Raw genomic sequence first — 19,910 nt, forward strand, 5'->3', positions numbered from 1 at the left:
GCAGCTGTGGATAAAGTTTTTTTGTGGGGATTATTTACTTTATATTGAAAAATACTCTCAAACATTACATAACTAATGACTGATAAACTCCAGCAGTTTGTACCACCATGAAGAAAATTTAGCCCACCTATGAAATTAGCCCCTCGACCGTTAATTCAATTCACTTTATTTTATCACTATTCAATAAAAGACCCAAATTCTGCTTCAAAATTTATGACTAAAATAACTGTGAATCTAAAAACCTCTCAATGCCAACTGGTAAAGGACTCACTGTTCTGTAACAGTAACTCCTGGCAGGCCTGACAAACTCACTACACTCAACATATTGTTTTTGCAGTATTTATCTAAAGAAGGTCAAGTGAGGTATCTAATAAAAGCTTATGTGATACCAATTCTAATAATCATTGTGAGATATACATACGGGTTATATTTAAGTTTTGTTAGCATACTGTTTTGCATATGGAGTCAACCAAGGACGTGAAGGCAACTTGGATCCAGCACAAACAGAAGGGGATCACAGGTCATCCTGTAACTCTTCACTGAAGAAAGCCTTTGAATAGCAGGGGATGTTCATGAATGCTTAGATCCTTGTTGACTGAAAATCAGCTAGCTCTAGAAAAGACTAAATCCTTGGGGGAAAATCTACTGTATTACTGTAGACCCAGGTTTCATTTTATATTTTTGTTTTATAAGTAACCATTTCTGTTTCCATTACCCTTATTCACTCTCTTAAATCTTAGCCTTTGATAATAAATGTACGATTGCTTTCACTATAATTGTATCTCAGTGTTGTGATATTATAAAGGACCTGAATCAGAGTTCTACCAGTCAAGCTGTGTGTATACTGGCCCCTTGGGGACAGTAAACCTGGTAATTCTGTGAGCGTCAAGTGACGGGGGCACGATACTACAGGCGGGCGCTTTCAGAAATGCTTGGGGCTGCGATAACCTCTAAGGCAAATGAAGGGCTGGCAGAGTTCCTGAGGAGATTGTTTGAGTTGCTAACAGACTTGACTGGATATCAGTTCTCTGACACCACCGCCACAAGCAAATATTCCTCTTGCTGGATGCGGGGGGCAACAAGATGCCCAAGAAAGCATCACAATGACCAATAAGTTCATTTACTGATACCAATATCTTCTCTATCCTTTAGAAAGAAACAAGGAAGAAAATGTATCCATTCATACCACAAATTTAGGAGGTAAAACGCAGCACAGGTATTTACTTCAAGAGGGAATAGCAATATATTAGCATCACAAACTAGCTTTCTCTTGAAAACAAATTATATGCATATATTACATAGTCAAAGCCACACTACTATAAAACAGCTTATTAGGAAGAATATTCAGAATAGCAATCAACATGTATTTGACTAAAGTTTTAAAGTAATAAACCACCTATTAGTGTGAACTGAATTAACTTCAAGTTAAGTTATTTTTTTCCTGGTTGTCTGTTGATAGGTTTATTTGCTTTTTTATTGTCTTGAATCAAAAACTAAACTGGAAGCTGGGCTTCAGACTGGAGCATAATCAGTGGCTGCCAAAAACAGAAGAGCTCGGATATGATAATCAGTAAGTCTGCGGTAAGTGATAATCTTATTTCATAAATGAAAATTTAACAAAATAATAGTTAAAACTGTTTTCAAGGCTATTTATGATCTAAAGGTTCATGGAAAGATTCACTGACTTCAAATAGACTTTAAATCAGGCTTTGTAAAAGTATTTTTTTCAGCATGATAACACACATGCCACCCATTTCTCCACTCTATGTTACAAATTAGAGATGGGCCAAATCTGGAACCCCAAATCGGAATCCCTAAGAAGCTCAAGAGATAAGCAGTGCAGATTTGAATCACCAGATCTGAAATCACTCCTACAATTTCAGTTCCAGGTGTGGTATTACACTAATCTGGATGTAAATATTGTTTTTTTGGCCCATCCATAAGTCACAAAACAGCACTACATAGTACCATGGCAAGACTTTAAAGATAATGAATACAGGCCCTTCTAAATACAGTAGTAATAGGTTTTCGTAGTGAAAAGGTGGTGCAGCCTTAGGAATGTTTGAAATTACTTCAAGACATGCCTGAGCAATTTATCCTATACCTCTCAAATTTATCAGACATATCACCTACACACACGTACACATACTATTATTTTATATATAAAACATATCAGAAACCATCCTACACATTGTATTTTAACGTTTAAGAAATAGCCAAAATGTTCACAGCAACATTATTATTCACACAGACCAATATTTTGTCGGGAACTTTCAGAAGATAGTTTTAAATGGTAAACACTTATCACAGCCTACTTTTCTGATAACTGAGTCCCAGCATCAGTGATTTTGGGTTTAAATAGCTGGACAAAGAAAAAAAATCTGACCAGAGATGAGTGTATTAACAAACGGATGACTAATTACGTGCATTGAATGATGGGACTGGAAGGGACTTCAAGAGTCCAGTCCCCTGCACTCATGGCAGGACTAAGTTTTATCTAGACCATTCCTGACAGCTGTTTGTCTAACCTGCTCTTAAAAAATCTCCAATGATGGAGATTCTACCATCTCCCTAAGCAATTTATTCAAGAGCTTAACCACCTTGACAGTTAGGAAATTTTTCCTAATGTCCAACCTAAACCTCCGTTGCTGCAATCTAAGCCCATTGCTTCTTGCCTTATCCTCCGTGGTTAAGAACAGCAATTTTTCTCCCTCCTCCTTGTAACAACCTTTTACGTACTCGTAAACTGTTATCGTGCCCCCTCTCAGTCTTCTCTTCTCCAGACTAAACAAACCCATTTTTTTCAATTTTCACTCATAGGTCATGTTTTCCAGACCTTTAATAATTTTTGTTGCTCTTCTCTAGACTTTCTCCAATTTTTGCACATCTTTCCAGAAATGTGGTGCCCAGAACTGGACACAATACTCCAGTTGAAGCCTAATCAGCACAGAGTAAAGTGGAAGAATTACTTCTCATGTATTGCTTTCAACACTCCTGCTAAAACATCCCAGAATGATGTTTGCTTTTTTTGCAACCGTGTTACACTGTTGATTCATATTTAGCTTGTTGTCTACTATGACCCCAGATCCCTTTCTTCAGTACTCCTTCCTAGGCAGTCATTTCCCATTTTGTATGTGTGAAACATGTGATTGTTCCTTCCTAAGTGGAGTAGTTTGCATTTGTCCTTATTGAATTTAATCCTATTTACTTCGGACCATTTTTCCAATTTGTCCAGATCATTTTGAATTTTAATCCTATCCTCCAAACCACTTACAACCCCTCCCAGCTTGGAATCGTCCGCAAACTTTATACGTGTACTCTGCCATTATCTAAATCATTGATGAAGATATGGAACAGAACCGGACCGAGAACTGATCCCTGCGGGTCCCACTTGTTATGCCCTTCCAGCATGACTGTAAACCACTGATAACTACTCTCTTTTCCAACCAGTTGTGCACACATCTTATAGTAGCTCCAGCTAGGTTGTATTTCCATAGTTTGTTTATGAGAAGGTCGTGCGAGACAGTATCAAAACTTTTCTAAAGCCAAGTTATATACCACGTCTACAGTTTTCGCCCCCTCCCCCATCCACAAGGCTTGATACCCTGTCAAACTATCAGGTTGGTTTGACACGATTTGTTCTTGACAAATCCATGCTGACTGTTACTTATCACCTTATTATCTTCTAGATCACTGCTTCTCAAACTTTTATACTGGTGACCCCTTTCACATAGCAAGCCTCTGCGTGCAACCCCTCTTATAAATTAAAAACACATTTTTATCTATTTAACACTATTATAAATGCTGGAGGAAAAGCGGGGTTTGGGATAAAGGCTGACAGCTCGCGACCCTCCATGTTATAACTTTGCAATCCTCTGAGGGGTACCAACCCCCAGTTTGAGAACCGCTGCTTTGCAAATTGACTGCTTAATTATTTGCTCCATCATCTTTCTGGGTACAGAAGTTAAGCTGACGGGTCTGTAATTCCCCAGGTTGTCCTTATTTCCCTTTTTATAGATGGGCACTATATTTGCCTTTTTCCACTCTTCTGGAATCTCTCTCATCTTCCATGACTTTTCAAAGATAATCGCTAATGGCTCAGATATCTCCTCAGTCAGCTCCTTGAGTATTCTAGAATGCATTTCATCAAGCCCTGGTGACTTGAAGACATCTAACTTGAAGACATCTAACTTCAGCTTGCATCTGAAGAAGTGAGGTTCTTACCCACGAAAGCTTATGCTCCCACTACTTCTGTTAGTCTCAAAGGTGCCACAGGACCCTCTGTTGCTTTTAACTTGTCTAAGTAATTTTTAACTTATTTCCCTATTTTAGCCTCTGACCTCATTTTCACTGGCATTCACTATGTTAGACGTCCAATCACCAGCAACCTTCTTGGTGAAAACCGAAACAAAGAAGCCATTAAGCACCTCTGCCATTTCCACATTTTCTGTTATTGTTTTTCCCCCCCTCATTAACGGGCCTACCCTGTCCTTGGTCTTCCTCTTTCTTCTAATGTATTTGTAGAATGTTTTCTTTTTACCTTTTATGTCTCTAGCTAGTTTGATCATTTGATGATTATCTGTTTTGTTCATACCCTCTGGGGCACCTGGCATTGGCCACTGTCAGAAGACAGGATACTGGACTAGATGAACCTTTGGTCTGACCTAGTATGGCCGTTCTTATGTTTTCATGTTGTTGGATAATCTGTGCCATGCTATGTTATTTTCCCAACAGATGTCTGAGTAGTTAAAGTCCCCCATCACCACCAAGTCCTGTGCTTTGGATGATTTTGTTAGTTGTTTTAAAAAAACCTCATCCACCTCTTCTTAGTTAGGTGATTACATAGTCTGTAGTAGACCTCTACCATGACATCACCCTTGTTTTTTACTCCTTTTATCCTTGCCTGGAGACTTTCAACAAGTCTGTCTCCTACTTCAATCTCAACCTCAGTCCAAGTGTATATGTTTTTAATATATAAGGCAACACCTCCTCCCTTTTTTCCCTGCCTGTCCTTCCTGAGCAAGCTGTACCCTTCTATACCAATAGTCCAATCATGTGTATTATTCAAACAAGTCTCTGTGATGCCAACTGTGTCATAGATGTGTTTATTTACTAGCATTTTGAGTTCTTCCTGCTTATGCCCCATACTTTTCGCATTAGACATAAGATACTGAGCTGATTTCCCCCTCCAGTTCTGTCTTGTCTCTCCCTTATCCCTGCTATAACAACCCATCCTCCCCCTAAATGATGACCCAGATTTGAAGAGCTCTGTGTAAACTTGAAAGATTGTCTAACTAACAGAAGTTGGTCCAATAAAAGATATTAGCTCACCCACCTTGTCCCCTGGATATGTTATCTTAAAAAATAGTAATTTTGACAGGAAAGAGACACAGTTGATCTTATCCATCAGCATCCAGTCTGTCAGTAAGAGACACTCTGAATGTGTAACTTGGAGAAATCTCCCAATGTAGTGAATATTTTGAAACAACTGAACAGTATCACTAGCTTGCTGTCTCTCATGCGCCTTTTGTATTATCAAATTTCATAAGATGACCAGTGTGTCTTGGGCAGAGCTGGCTTTAGGGGCGGGTGAAGTGGGTATGCCACAGTTGGGGGAGCTGTGTGCTCTGTGCATGTATGGGAAGCCAGACGTGACCAGAGGGATGTGGGATGGCTGTGGTCTCAGTCAAGATGCAGTTCCCATGTGACAGTATGGTGCCCATCTTGAGCCACAGGCCAAGCACCAGGCACCACGAGTCGCAGCAGCAGAAAGTGCAGCTGCAGCAGAAGCTGAGGGAGCTGCCGGAGCTTCTGCAGAGCAGCTCCCACTGACCCCCCCCCAAGGTAGTGAGTGTCAGGGCAAGTCACTGTCAGCTCCAGAGCCACCGCCACTGCTGGAGGGGGAGCTGGGGAGGGGGAGTTCAGACACTCTACGCTCTAGCACCATGTCAGTGAGAGGAAGAGGAGGGGCTGGAAGGGGGGCAGGAGAAGGGGACAGACGGGAAGTGGGGAACCTGGCTTATGGCAGCACACCAGCTTCACAGCCAAATGATTCCTAAAGGGCTCTCTGGACATGAGGCAGGGGAGAAGAAGAGTGTGAAAGGAAAAGCGAGGGAGTGGGGCAGTCTAGGCCAATGCAGCCAATCTCAGGGCCTTCCCTTGGAAAGAGCAGGGCTGACACTTACACCATCACTCCCAGCTTTATGACAACAGCATCTGCAGTGATCCCCATACAGATCCATGGATACAAGAGAATCAAATCCCAAATATGCCCTACAGCGCCAGCCTGAGCAGGTGTTGAGCGTATCTTACCTACCAGACACCTGGTCTTTCCCCTTTTAGATTGGCAGCTCATGGAACCCTTGGTGTGTCGAAGAATTTTGACAGCAGTTAAGATACAAAGTACAGGGAGCTCCAGATTCTTATTTCAGAGAGTGCCAAATTGGTCAGGAATTCCTGTCACTGGTGTTAAATGGCACAAACAGTTGCCTTATTCCTTTGAAGACACAGCATTGACCTCTTGTGCTGAAAAAGTAACAGGCTCTAGAAGCTTTGGTCTGTCCTGGTACAGCAATTTTTATTATCCAAAGATAGTGCCTCTTGCTGGGCATCTAAGAACAGTGAGGTAAAAGCTCGTAAGGTGGGCTTTCGGACAGAAAAAACACACATGCAATGATTAAAGAAACCTGCCCTACCAGGCACCAGGGACCCCATATACCTGTCCTAGGATACATTATAGGCCCACTACACCCATTCCAGGAGATGCCAGGGCACTCTCCATTCCCCTTGTGCTCATTCCAGAAGATGGACTCCCACTTATCTGTTCTTGCAGATACCAGCCTCCCATCCCATACATAGCCACCCATTCTAGCAAGTGACTAGGCCCCCATAAACCCTTAGCAGGTGTTTAGGGACTCCTACATATCTGCCCCAGCAGAAGTTATGCACAGGGCCAGCCTCACAGGTGGGCGATGTGGTCAAGAGTGTGTTAAATGCATGCCCCTCTTTGCAAACAGCCCACATCCAGCCCAAGCCTTCAGCAAGCCCAGGCTCTAGGCAAACTGCCCATTTCCCCTCCCATGGCAGCGAAGGCCTCAGTAACTTTAACACATGCTCCATGCACGGGGAGGGATCCGCAGGCAGCACATCCACACAGTGGTCAGGGGCTGCTGCAGGGGCGATCCCAGCAGAGAAGCCCTGCTCCATACCCCAATCCTCCCAACAAGGGCAGTCCCACTCCCGCTGCCTCCGTCTGGCTGCTGCTGCTCCTGCCCCTGCAGAGGGGCTGTGACCCCACCTGCCTACTCTGCTGCCCCTGCCAAGCGCCCACTGCCAAGCTTCCTGCACAATCCCAAATTAAGTATCCCCCTCGCTGGGAGTGAGGTGTCAGCTGATGTCTCTTGCAGTGCAGTCCAAGTTTCTTCCAAAGGAAGGGTGCCAAAATACAAGTTCACCCAGGGTGCCATTTTTGCTAGGGCCAGCCTGGTCTTGGGGACAAGGAATTTGCCCATATGCCATATTTTACATTGGACCATAATTTCTTAGGGGGAAAATGAATAAATTTTGATTGAGCATTACATTCAGAGTTTACAGTCATTTTAATTGTGTGGTGCTGTACTTTACAGAGAACTGCAAAAGTAAAAACAGTCTGCCCTAGTACCAGGAGATACTAGATAAAATTACACTTAATAATGTTTCAAACAACTATCTGACAAATAAAAGCCACAAATGGGTTTGCCATTCCACAGTAAAGTGTTGGGAAAGTTATTAATCTATTTTTATATTGATTTCTAACAATTGCACTGACATTTCATGACAAGCCTGCATACCATGCAAAGACCATTGGAGGATGATTACTGAAACTAGTAATCATACCATGATGATTACTGAAACTAGTATGTTTGCAAATGTACTGCTCTCAGTTGCCTACTGAAGAAAAATATGTGCTGCATTCAAGCATACTATAAAGTAATTGATAATGCCGATAAAGTATATTTGTGGCCAGCACACGAGGCACATCAAAATAGTATGGTTTTATATGATATACTAAATGGACACAGAACTTGCATTTTAACTACATTTTCAAATCCCTAATTCACAAAGGTACCGATTTTCGCTTCTCTCCCATAACACAAAGTCAAATTAAACCAAACAAATGTATTATCAATATATTGCGAAGTATCAGATAGACTCAAGAAAGGTATTTTATTATTTTTTAAGGGAAGAAATAAGATGGTAAAGGCAAGAGTCAATAAACATAATACTTCTTTTCTGGTGATCCAGTAAAAAAGACCATTGAACTCTGACCATGCAGTTCAGTTCAAAACCCACCTCTTCAAGATTTGATTAAAGGGTGAAATAACTTAACTGCTTTAAACAAAACAACAACAACAAAAACAACTCTTCATCCCCCTTTACCCCCCGTTAGGCCCAGACACTCCTTGCCTTAGATGCAGTAAAGGGGTTCCTAGGCCTTGTTTGAAGAAAGTAGGCACACAATATGCCAGTCCAATCAAAGGAGGTTCCTAGCCATGAGGAACACCTCTTCCCACATTTATCAAACTTTCACGAACATCGGCCAAAGATATAAAGGAGTGCAGAACCGTAACCCCGGAGGTACAAATTATTCTTTTATTACAAAAGTCTGAAAATAAAAATGGTAAGCCATCCAAGTAATCCATTATAGGCAGATATTTTACATTAACTTGTCCTGCTAAATATTACCTTGGTATATTTCTGTGATAACCTTTTCACAAAATTATCTTCACCCTAAAGAGTAAATTATTGGAAATATCATTTTGTGCTTACACTGACAAAAATAACCTTGCCATCAGAATTCCCTCTGTGGTCCAATGTGTTTCCTGACTGCAGCATCTGAAAGAATTCCTTATTAAATTGCTGTCTGGAATGCTGAACTGAAGAACTTAATTGAAAAATTCTACTAATTAAAAAATGTGTTATGCAAATAAAACTATTCCCTGTATTATTTGCAAAGTTCTATTACTAATGAAAAGCCAGTCTATGAAACTATCATTTATTAGAAAGCATACTATCAGCACAAAGATCGATACTTGTTTGACTAGAACACTGAAAGCTGACAGACCACTCCATTTTCACGAAACTGCACTATTTCATTATTATATGAAAAAATGTACAGAAACTGTTCTAAGACATAAATGTATTCTTTTCATGTAACTATTGAATAAGAACATAAGAATGGCCATACTGACTCAGACCAATGGTCCACCTAACCCAGTATCCTGTCTTTTGACAGTGACCAACACCAGGTACTTCACAGGGAACAATCAGAACAGGCAATCGAGTGATTCATCCCATCGTCCACTCCCAGCTTCTGGCAAATAGAGGTTAGAGGGATACAGAGCATGGTGTTGTATCCCTGACCATCCTGGCTAATAGCCATTGATGGACCTATCCTTCATGAACTTATCTAGTTCTTTTTTTAACTCTGTTATAGTTTTAGCTTTCACAACACCCCTTTGAAACAAGTTCCATAGGTTAACTATCTGTTGTGTGAAGAAGCACTTCCTTTTGTTTGTTTTAAACCTGCTGCATATTAATTTCATTGGGTGGATCCCTAGTTCTTGTGTTATGTGAAGGAGTAAATAACATTTCCATATTCACTTTCTCCACACCAGTCAAGATTTTATAGACCTCTATCATATCACCTCTTAGTAGTGTCTTTTCCAAGATGAAAAGTCCAAGTCTTTTTAATCTCTCCTCATACAGAAGCTGTTCCATACCGCTAATCATTTTTGTTGCCCTTCTCTGTATCTTTTCCAATTCTAATATATCTTTTTTGAGATGAGGTGACCAGACCTGCACACAGTATTCAAGAAGTGGGTGTAACATTAGATTTATATAGAGGCATTAAGATATCTATCCCTTTCCTAATGGTTCCTAACATTCTGTTAGCTTTTTTGACTGCCGCTGCACACTGAGCGGATGTTTCAGAGAACTATCCATAATGACTCTAAGCTGTATTAAGTTCAGAAAGAGATCTTGAACACCTTTGACTAATTTGAAATGAAATTAATGAGAAACTAAAAGTTAAAATTCAGACTGAATCAAGAAAGCAGTTCAGTTCTGAGGCCTCAGAATCCAACTAAGTACTTAATTACTCTAAAAAAAGCATGAAAGATGTAAAAATTGACATACAAAAGTAAAACCAAAACATTCAACATTTGGTTTAACATCATGTAATTGTAAAATAACTTTCACAGATATTGTCTCAAATGTTTCAAACAAGCTGACTTTGAAAACACAGCCAGATAATTTGTCAGGAATTTGAAAACCCAAACTTAACCTTTTTTTCCCCATAGATGTCAAATCTCAAATATCTAAATATTCATAAATGAACTCCGTCGAGTATTATTAGAATAGAGTAATTCAAATATTATGTTCTCATGATCAGCATGTGGAAGTTCTGAGTGGAAGAAAGTTATCCGATCTCACATTCTAAGTGTATGGAAATTAACTCTTTAGGCATGACAAACAAGTATAATGCAATTTTAGTACTTTTATATAACTTTAAATGTTTGAGGGAAAGATATGGTAAAGTATTACAAAGCCTCTGAGAAACTCAAAAAAGAGAATCAAAGCTTTTGGGGAAACTGAGCTCTAAATCCTGAGCAATGTATTTCAACAGACATTTTTAGGTATAAAAGACAATAACTGGCTCCCGAATATGCCTTTGCACATGCTACAAAAGCCCAGGAGACATGGATATTCTCCACCTATTCTGGCTCTCCTCCATAAAGAAGTCATTCCACAAACCTCCCATGACTACAGTAACAGAGGGCATTCCAGGGATCAGGGAACTGTGGTCCACAATTTCAGTGCACAGAGCCTCTGTCCCAGCACTGGGTCCATCCCCTTTATTTCTCATTTCCTGACAGGAATAATCCGTATCAGGAAATAGAAGGCCCAATTTTAATTATTGAGTCTTTAGCAGCAGCTTCGTAAGACACATTCGGGGCATCTTGAGCAAATTTTTCATAAGTTATAATTTAAATTTGATGAAATGCAAGTTTAAACCATGAATAAAATCAATCATGAATAAGGCCCTAAATTGTACAAGCCTGAAACTGCAAGGAAAGCTGAATTCTGTTCTCTGTAATTAGACATACTTAAGAAAAGTCACCAAAAAATTAGAGTGTCAGATATATTTTTTTCCAATTTTCCATTATGAGTGCTCATCTCTTCATTTCAGGAAATGTTCATTACTAGTCTATAGCCACAAAAAGAAAGACACTGCAAACAATAGTGTCCCTTATGGATATCAACCCAGACACAGATCTTGTTTTTGTTTGCACATCCTGAACATCAGTCACAGCTGTTTTTTGTTTTGTTAACTAATCCTTAGCAATGCCAGCTCTGCTAGGACAGCAAATGTTCACTATTTATTTTGAGGGGAATTGTGATGCAGGCTATAAGGAGTTTACATTTCCCAGTAGGAAATGTAAGGTGGAAAAACTTCTGGAGCAGGTGAAATTATTTAAACAAATCCTTCAAAACCAATGCAAATCAAAACACTCATGTTTATTCCTTTTGTACAACAAAATGACATTAACAGCACAAAGCAAAACATGTCTTACTATGCATTTAAACTTGTTTAATTGTTCATGGACTTGCATTATAAATATCTCTAGACTCCATTTTCCTTTTTATACAGGACAAAGTAAAATTTGAATCTGATCTCATATTATACAAGATTGACTAACTGTGAGCCAAATGTCAAGGGACAAACATTGCTCAATATTACCCAAACACTCTGTCAACCACTCAAAATATTAGGGGCTCTGGGACTGATCTCAAACTTTTGCATTAGAAGAAATCATGGTACCAAGAATGATGTTCTTTATGTGGCTCTTTCTAGAGAGCGCCACAGAATTTTTTTAGTGTAGAATTTATGCAAAAGTAAAACATGTCTCAATAAATAGTCATAATGTTTAAAGCACTAATAGTGCTTCTAATATGTTTAATAATTATTAAATCAACTTTCTACTGCTTTTTTGTATCTGCATTATACGTTTATACATTTCTTTTGTTAAATCAATCCATTCATAAAACAGCAATGAAGAATAATAAAGTGTGTTTGAATAAAACTCCATTACAAATGATAAAAAATTCAGATAATTTTAATATAATAAATGGTAATAATATGCACTCATCAGATATCACTAACAAAACTCTCCATAATGGAAAACCATGAAGAACAACTTTGGATATTACATGAACATTTCAGCTCAGCTTCGGTTATACCCATTTTTAATATTTCATCAGCAATCAAGGCTTATCTCATATTTCTTTAGAGACTGCTGGATCCTGACCATCTGGTGACAAGTTCATGAGGGGGTCTCTGACCTGATGTGAAATGTTCTACCAGCCACATAGGTCCTGCAAGCAGTGTGCCTATAGCTCTGGATTACCTTAATGTGGTCATGCCAACAGATCCTTTCTTTCCCCCGCTCCTGCTCCATAGCACTGCCACAGCAGCATTCAGCAGTGTTCCCCTTCCTACTCCTCAACTTGACAGCTAGAATGGGCCCATGTAAAAAGTGACAGCAGAGTTGGTACCCTGCACTTGGTGAGAGAAAAAGCAAGGGGCAGTGTCAGTAACAGCACCTGGATTATTATAGAGTCATGTGCCCACTTTTGGCATGTGAATCTATGAACACAACATCCTACACTGGGCAGAAAGTCAGGCTGCCTGCATTAGATATGGTTTGCAGCTCGGCTTTACAATGGAGCAGGCGTGTCTGCAATTCTACAGAATCAGAGGAATTCTGAGAGACCAGCTATCGGCAGCACTGTATGGAAACTTTGTAGTGTCATCAGCAAATCCTGAACCTCTGGGAGAACAATATAGCAGCTGAAACCAGGTTGTTTTTTTAATGTTTATCAAGACATTTTACCAGGCTTCTTTACTAAGACATGCACCTCAGACAGGTTTGGCAACAGAAAAAGGCTAGATAAACCCATAAAAAGGGCATACCATTTGAGAAAGTGGTGACCAAACATAAAAGGATTACTTGTACTTGTCCGAACATGTTTTCGAAGGATAGTATCCAGCTGTTCAAAGAATGGACTGTTTCTGTCAATATTCTCTCTATAGTTAGATGAGAGTTTGATTATCCAAGAGGTTTGACCAGATGGGGATACGCATAGCCTCCCTCAGGTAAATGAAGCATGGTCAAAGATGCAGATTTAAGGTGACTTTGGAATGTTTGGGTAGAGGCAGGGGTATACTGCAATGGTTAATTAATTTTTTAAGGGATGTATGTGTTTGATCTTAACGTTTAACTTTTTTTTTGTCTGTGAATTTCATTTTTATTGAAACTTGTAACAAACATTATGTCTCTAATCCCTTTTTTTTTTTTTAATAAGCTTAATAGCCTTCAAAGGTGGAGCTCATGAGTAAAGCTAACATTTTGTCAAGGATATTTTTAGTAAAAGTCAGGGACAGGTCATGGGCAATAATGAAAAATTCAGGGAAGCCTGTGACTTGTCCCTGTCTTTTACTAAAAATATCCGTGACAAAATGGGGAGCCTGGGCAGCTGCGTGGGGGCTCGGAGCTCCAGGGTCCCCCTCCGCTGGTGGCTCTGAGCTGGGGGGTTCCCCCTGCTGCCAGCAGCCACCAGGCGTTCTGGGGTTCTCCCCACCACTTGGGGCGGCCGGGAGCGGGAGGCTTGTAACTTCCATCAGTCATTTCAGTATTAACATCATATCCATGGAACTCAACAATTTACATCAATGCAGCACTAACAGACTATGCCACAGTTCTGGAACATCAATTAGGAGGTGTTAAGAGTCCTCCGGGAAGTTACAAGTTTCACGAGATACGCTATTAGAACTTTTAAGTTCCATAAAGTCTCAAGAAAGGTAAAAGCGCAGCTGGCACAGGCAACAAAGCTTGTAATTTTATGAGGTCTTGAAGTGGAGGTTGTAACTTACATGAGGCCTGAAACATGTGGCTCAGGGCAGTTACAAACTCAGGAAGTAGCACTGGCAGCAATTGTAACAGTTGTGAACAATGTTTTACTGAAGATGACCCTCAAATAAGTTATCGGTGTCTCAAGCGATTCCAAGTATTACAAGCTGATTCCAAAATTAATAGTGTAATTAAATATCTTTTTAACATGGAAAGTAAACAAAACCAGTATTGTACACAATTTTTTTAAACTGAGAACAAGTATATATGATACATTTGAAACTGGTAAAGGATAAGTCAATTTTGATACTAAAGTGTGGATGTTAAGAATACTTTCCCCAAGAGGAAAAAAAAAGTTACTTCTCAAAATTTCCATGGCTAAAATTATAGCTTCTTCAATCAACTTACAACTTTTGAAATAAACAGTTCAAAGCATTAGAAATATCAGACTGTTTATTTAAAGAATTAAAGGGAGACAGCAAAATTCAGGCTAAGAATGGAAATTGTCTTTCACCTTGAACTGTTAAGTCACTGCTATTATCTACATAATAAAATTCCAGGATTGTCAACCTGTGTGTCACTCTAAAGCCTAGAATGTCTGTTGAGTCATTCTGAAGAAATGGAAACAGCTATGTGGTTGAGAACTCATTTTGTTCAGATTATCACAAGGTTGAATCATTACTGGGATTTGCAGTCTGTTACTGTCCAAATGTTTACATTCTCGGACATTTTGACTTTGTGAATTACAGCTGTGCAACAGCAAGGCCTGTACGTATGCCATGCCAAGAGTCTCAGACCATTGTGATATCAGAGATAACTCAACTAGTCACCACCCTGACTATAAAGCTAATGTGAATGCAACCACTTAATTGTTTGTATGAGATAGTGGATTACTTGGCCCAACTGCCACAGCTGTCTGACAGCATGGGCTTTCAGCTACTTGCTCCATAATAAAACTTTTAAAGTTTAACAGATTCTTACCTCAATCAGTTTTCTTTCATAGGAGTTTGCTAGTTCCTCATTGTTTTCTACTTGCTTTTGCTCAGGTATGGTAAATTCCCCATCAATATTCCAAAGGTTTGGCAGAACTAAAACAAAAAAAAAATACAAGAGTAGTCTACAAAGGAAATAAATGTAGAAGCTCTTAAATCTCTTAAACAATCTTTCGAAAATGAACAGCTTTTTAAAAATGTTGATAATAAGTACAGTATCCTAATACGGTGCAAATTGTATGTGAGTAATATCACTAAATAAACTAAATACTGAAAAAAGTAATTTCAATGCCAAGGGTGCTTTCTTATAATGTTTAAGTAACCTCCCATAACATAACAGCAAACATAAAAAAAGAAACTAATTAGCTATTTGTGTGCATGTTTGCCTAATTCATGCATGCAGTCAATATAATTTTACACGTAAGCTATCTGAAAATTTAACTCTTAACATCTCTGCCTATTTCTTTTCTATAACATATTTAAATTTATTTTTTTATATTATCTGTATGATTTACTGACTTACAATTCCCATTTGTTCTGTGATTCACCTACTATGATTAGATTATTTATTATTCACTAAAGGGGAAGCTGACCTTCAATACCTTTACACAACGTATTGATGGGGACAGACCTCAAGAATATTTAGTAAGTATCAAATAAGTAATAACCATTAAGACATTAATAATTTTGTGTGCACATTCACAATAACTGTGTTCTAAAATTAGATACACAATTTTATTATTAAATTATTTAAAAGCCTGACCCAAAAATATATAACTACTCCCTAACTTGAAGTTTGCATAGTTTCAAAGATAGTTGATTACATTTCCTTAATCAAGATATAACTACTGTAATTTAAAAAAAAAAACAATAAACTGTTGTTCAGTGAGAAAAAGTACACCAAAACTCCATAACCTTGACTAAATTACGTTCAACAAATCTCAGAATACAATTCCATTTCCCTACAAGTCAATCAAAATTTTCTGAATAAACTATGATGGCGCCATGAAAAGAGAGTCCAATGTTGCCCAATCTTTAGATTACATATTAATTATATTGATTACTTAAGAATCCCCAGTTATCACTTTGAGGGTTGAAAGGTTCTTGCCCCAAGATCATGCCCAGTATTATTCAAATTATTATATAGCTGGGAACCCCGATGTGCACAGTTTCAACACTCATGGAATAGAAACTCTTTTATATTTACAAATATAGTTTATTAATACATTTAGCACAGTCGCAAACACCCCAACTCAGTAAGGTAGATAGAGATACTACAGAATGTACATCTGCACATCGATATACTCTCACCATCTGACATCTTAGCCATCATCTTCCTCCTCACCCTTACCTTCCCCATCATCACAGTGGCCATCATTCTGGCACCTCCCAAGAACTACATATCTCTCTCCTACTGCCCCTAGGCTGGGATACCACTTTTATAATACATTACACTGACACCACTATGTTTGGTGCATATTCAGTAGGGGATTTTCCCCCTTTTCCTTATTTGTATTTCCTCACCTTACTAATGTTGGAGTGTTTTTTTCCTATAGGTTAGTATAATAAGTTAAGATCACTGATATCATATACATCCATTCGTTACCACGGCCCTTTCATGGTTAGGTATCCCATTTGTTATTTCTGTCCTAACTGGTTATTTCGGTTCTCTCCAAGTTCCAAGTTGTGGTGTACCGGTTAAGTTTAAAAGGGTATGAACTTAGGGAAGCCCCTATGCCAACCTGCTTTAACGCATCCTATATGTTAAAGGTCACAGCCATATATGGACCTTATGCTTTAGCTCATCACCATCCATCTAGGTGAAAAGTCCCAAACATACGTATACTAACTTTGCCTTCGCTCAACATACAGGATGTGACCTGCAGGTCCCTTGTGTTACAGCCAAAATATACTCTAATATAAATCTATAAACCTATTATAATAAAACAAATAATGAAACCCATAAGAAAATAAAAAACTTGTAAGAAAAGGTAGATAGCCAAGCAAGCAGGCTAGCCTTAGATGTATCTCATATACCTGTTATGTACATCAGTTCATTGCCAGGACACTTCTGTGGTTGACTCATGTACCTGTAGTCAGGACTGCCCCTTAAACTCTATTTTCAGCTCCCCAAATACTTGGGGTTTTCTGTTGGGCTGTTTATTTGTGCAAAGTTTATCCATTCAAAGTGCAGAGATCTCAAGCCTTATGTTAACTTGCTGAAGCTAATGTTTTACAGCATACAGGCCTGTATGTTTCTTGCATTACTGCTGAATATAATGCAAAGCAGTAAATAAAATAAAGGTAAGCTAGCCCACTGGGCTACATAAACAATACAGAACAACATTTGAGAGTGATCAGATAGGAGAGGAAAATAAGTCAATTACAGCTTTTTCAGTGCATTAGTTCTGAATCAAGTGACCAAACATTCAATAAAAAAAGCATGTGTCAATGAAACTATCATTGAATTCAGAAAAACAGTGTTTCAGAACGTTCAGAAATAACTTGACAGTAAAAGTTAAGATTTAATTAACTATTTGGGGTCCATATTCTGAATCACTTGGGTATGATTAAAATACTATTATTTACATGTTACAAGAATAGCTAATGTTCAGAATTTTTCTTACACAAGTTGCTGCAGCATTTAGGGGACAACCTGAACTGAAATTATTTTTCTATTTTTCAGAACTGCCAGCAAATGAAAAAATCAGTTATTAGCAGACCTCTAGATTCTGAAATTGTCATTAATGATGGTGACGAAAAAGAAAGAAAGATCATAGCTTGATATTCAGAACTCAGATTGAATTTGCATGGTTGGCAGAAGATAATTATTATATATGTAATAAAATACAGTTCGTAAATGGTAATTTGTCAAACTGTATGCTACTAATATACCTGTGGTACTTGAAAATGTGATCAGCAGCCAATAATCTGCTGTGAAATGATGCATAATTGCCACCACTACCACCACCAAAGCTGATAACATTATGATTTATATAGACATCTGTTCTCAGTTAGAGGCAATTTTTATCCTACATTTATAACTACACAACAGGAAGATATTGTTCAAATACAAAAAAAGGGTAAAAGCTGAGCAATCCTGATCTTCAATCAAAAATCAAATTTTCAAACATATTAGGCTAAAACTGGAAATCATTATTTTTAAGGTACAGAAAGACTACTTTTTAAAGTGTATTTTTAAACTATTTTTTTTTTAATTAGGTAATTTACGTTTAGAGTATTTTTGAGGTTTGCTTTTATGGTCCTATTGTCTTCAGACCCATCTAATTTACCATTATTTTTCAAAATTTGCCTAAATTAGTTTGAAAGACATGCAAGAGCTGTTGTTATTCATATGTGCAGTACAGCAGAAATGTAAGTTTTATGGATTATTTAGACAAAACCTAACACTCTAGAGAACTGAACAGCACCTGCTTAGGCTCAGAAGGATCAGATATTTATTGATAACTGTCGGTAATCACCAATTTCACCGTATACACACAAACCAATGAAAAAATATTTTAATTGATAATTGAAATTTACAGAAAGGTAAAGTAAGAATAATGCTGCTTGGGAATTTAGAGTTTGATTTAGGATATTCATTTTGTATATTTTGACATGTAACATTGGAAATCTGTATTTTAATGGTTATAAAGTTTTAACATTTTGAATGTCAATGTCTACTGTCATTAAATAATGAAAGTCAAATGGAGTTTACAAGAAGTCACAAACAAAGACCCAAAGCAGAAGATCTCTAGCTTCAATCTGTCACAAAGTTTATGGGCAACCCTACACCACATCCACACAAACCAGGCAGATGTGGATACTTGATGCACAAATGGAATATTAAAAGCTCTTCAGTGTGCGACTGTGGTCAACCAAAACAGACCACAGAAACTATAACAACTCAATGCCCAATTCACAAATATGAAGGAGGCATCACAGCGATAAACTCTGCTACTCCTGATGCAATTTCCTGTCTTAACCACCTAAATGTAAAATTATAGTTGCTGTTCTACAAGTACATCAGTCATACAAAGAAGAAGATTAAATAAGTATTGCCTGAAATCCCTATTGTCTGATCCCTATTGTCTGATTCCCACAACTGTAAAAACATATGTCAACATAAATTCCCCACCCTCAAAATACTTAAAATCCACAATTTTGCCAAGTGTGGAGATGTACATAGATAGACATAGAAAAAATGCTTTAAAATAAACATCAATGTTGTCTGTCAAAATTCTAAAAAATAAACATTGAATTCTATCAAGCCTGCATATGACTACGTTAATTTTTTTTAAAATGAGGCTTAATTCCTATTTGACAATGATAGAGTAGATATAGCAAGATATCCTGTAATTTTACATTCTGAATTGATTTTATTAAGCTTGGATTATTTTCTTTTCCTATAGTCAATTCTTTGAAAGAGTTTCAATGTATGTCTTTATGATCTGAGACATCAAACTCAGGGAAACAAAAAGGCTGAGCATAAATTACAGCAGAATACACTTTGTCAGGGTACTGTACAGCTCAAGGGATTGCCAATGCATTACAGAGCCTTTCTTTTGTAGGGCTCTTATTTAATTCCAAGTCAAACTGGCAATGATCAAAAGCAGTCTAGTGGCCCATGTGAAATGAATGAGTATGGAGAGCGAACTTCCATTTGCCCCTCAGATATGAACCTTGTAGGTCAAAACTGATGAATAGGGCCCTACCAAATTCAGGGAAAATGCGTCACGGACCGTGAAATCTGGTCTCCCCCTGGGAAATCTGGTCTTGTGTGTGCTTTTACCCAATACTATACAGATTTCACAGGATAGACCAGTGTTTCTCAAATTGGGGGTTCTGACCCAAAAAGGAATTGAAGGGGGGGGTCACAAGATTATTTTAGGGGAGGTGCGATATTGCCACCCTTACTTCTACGCTGCCTTCAGAGCTGGGTCGCTGGATATCGGCAGCTGTTGGC

General features: G+C 38.3%; 1 protein-coding gene across 4 annotated transcripts in view; it reads right to left on the reverse strand.

The window, feature by feature from the left end:
* Window positions 1-19,910, reverse strand: part of SNX29 (sorting nexin 29) — a 490,357-nt gene that overhangs the window by 285,751 nt on the left and 184,696 nt on the right. For 3 of the 4 annotated variants that reach the window (XM_054042042.1, XM_054042043.1, XM_054042041.1), the window contains one exon: window positions 14,934-15,040. In XM_054042042.1, the coding sequence (XP_053898017.1) occupies window positions 14,934-15,040 (107 nt within the window). Of the gene's footprint in view, window positions 1-12,121; window positions 12,604-14,933; window positions 15,041-19,910 lie in introns of those variants that run through there. The other variant, XM_054042044.1, reaches the window with a different exon arrangement.

This window comes from Malaclemys terrapin, chromosome 10 (genome assembly GCF_027887155.1).
Source record: "Malaclemys terrapin pileata isolate rMalTer1 chromosome 10, rMalTer1.hap1, whole genome shotgun sequence".
In the NCBI taxonomy this organism is placed as follows: Eukaryota; Metazoa; Chordata; order Testudines; family Emydidae; genus Malaclemys; species Malaclemys terrapin.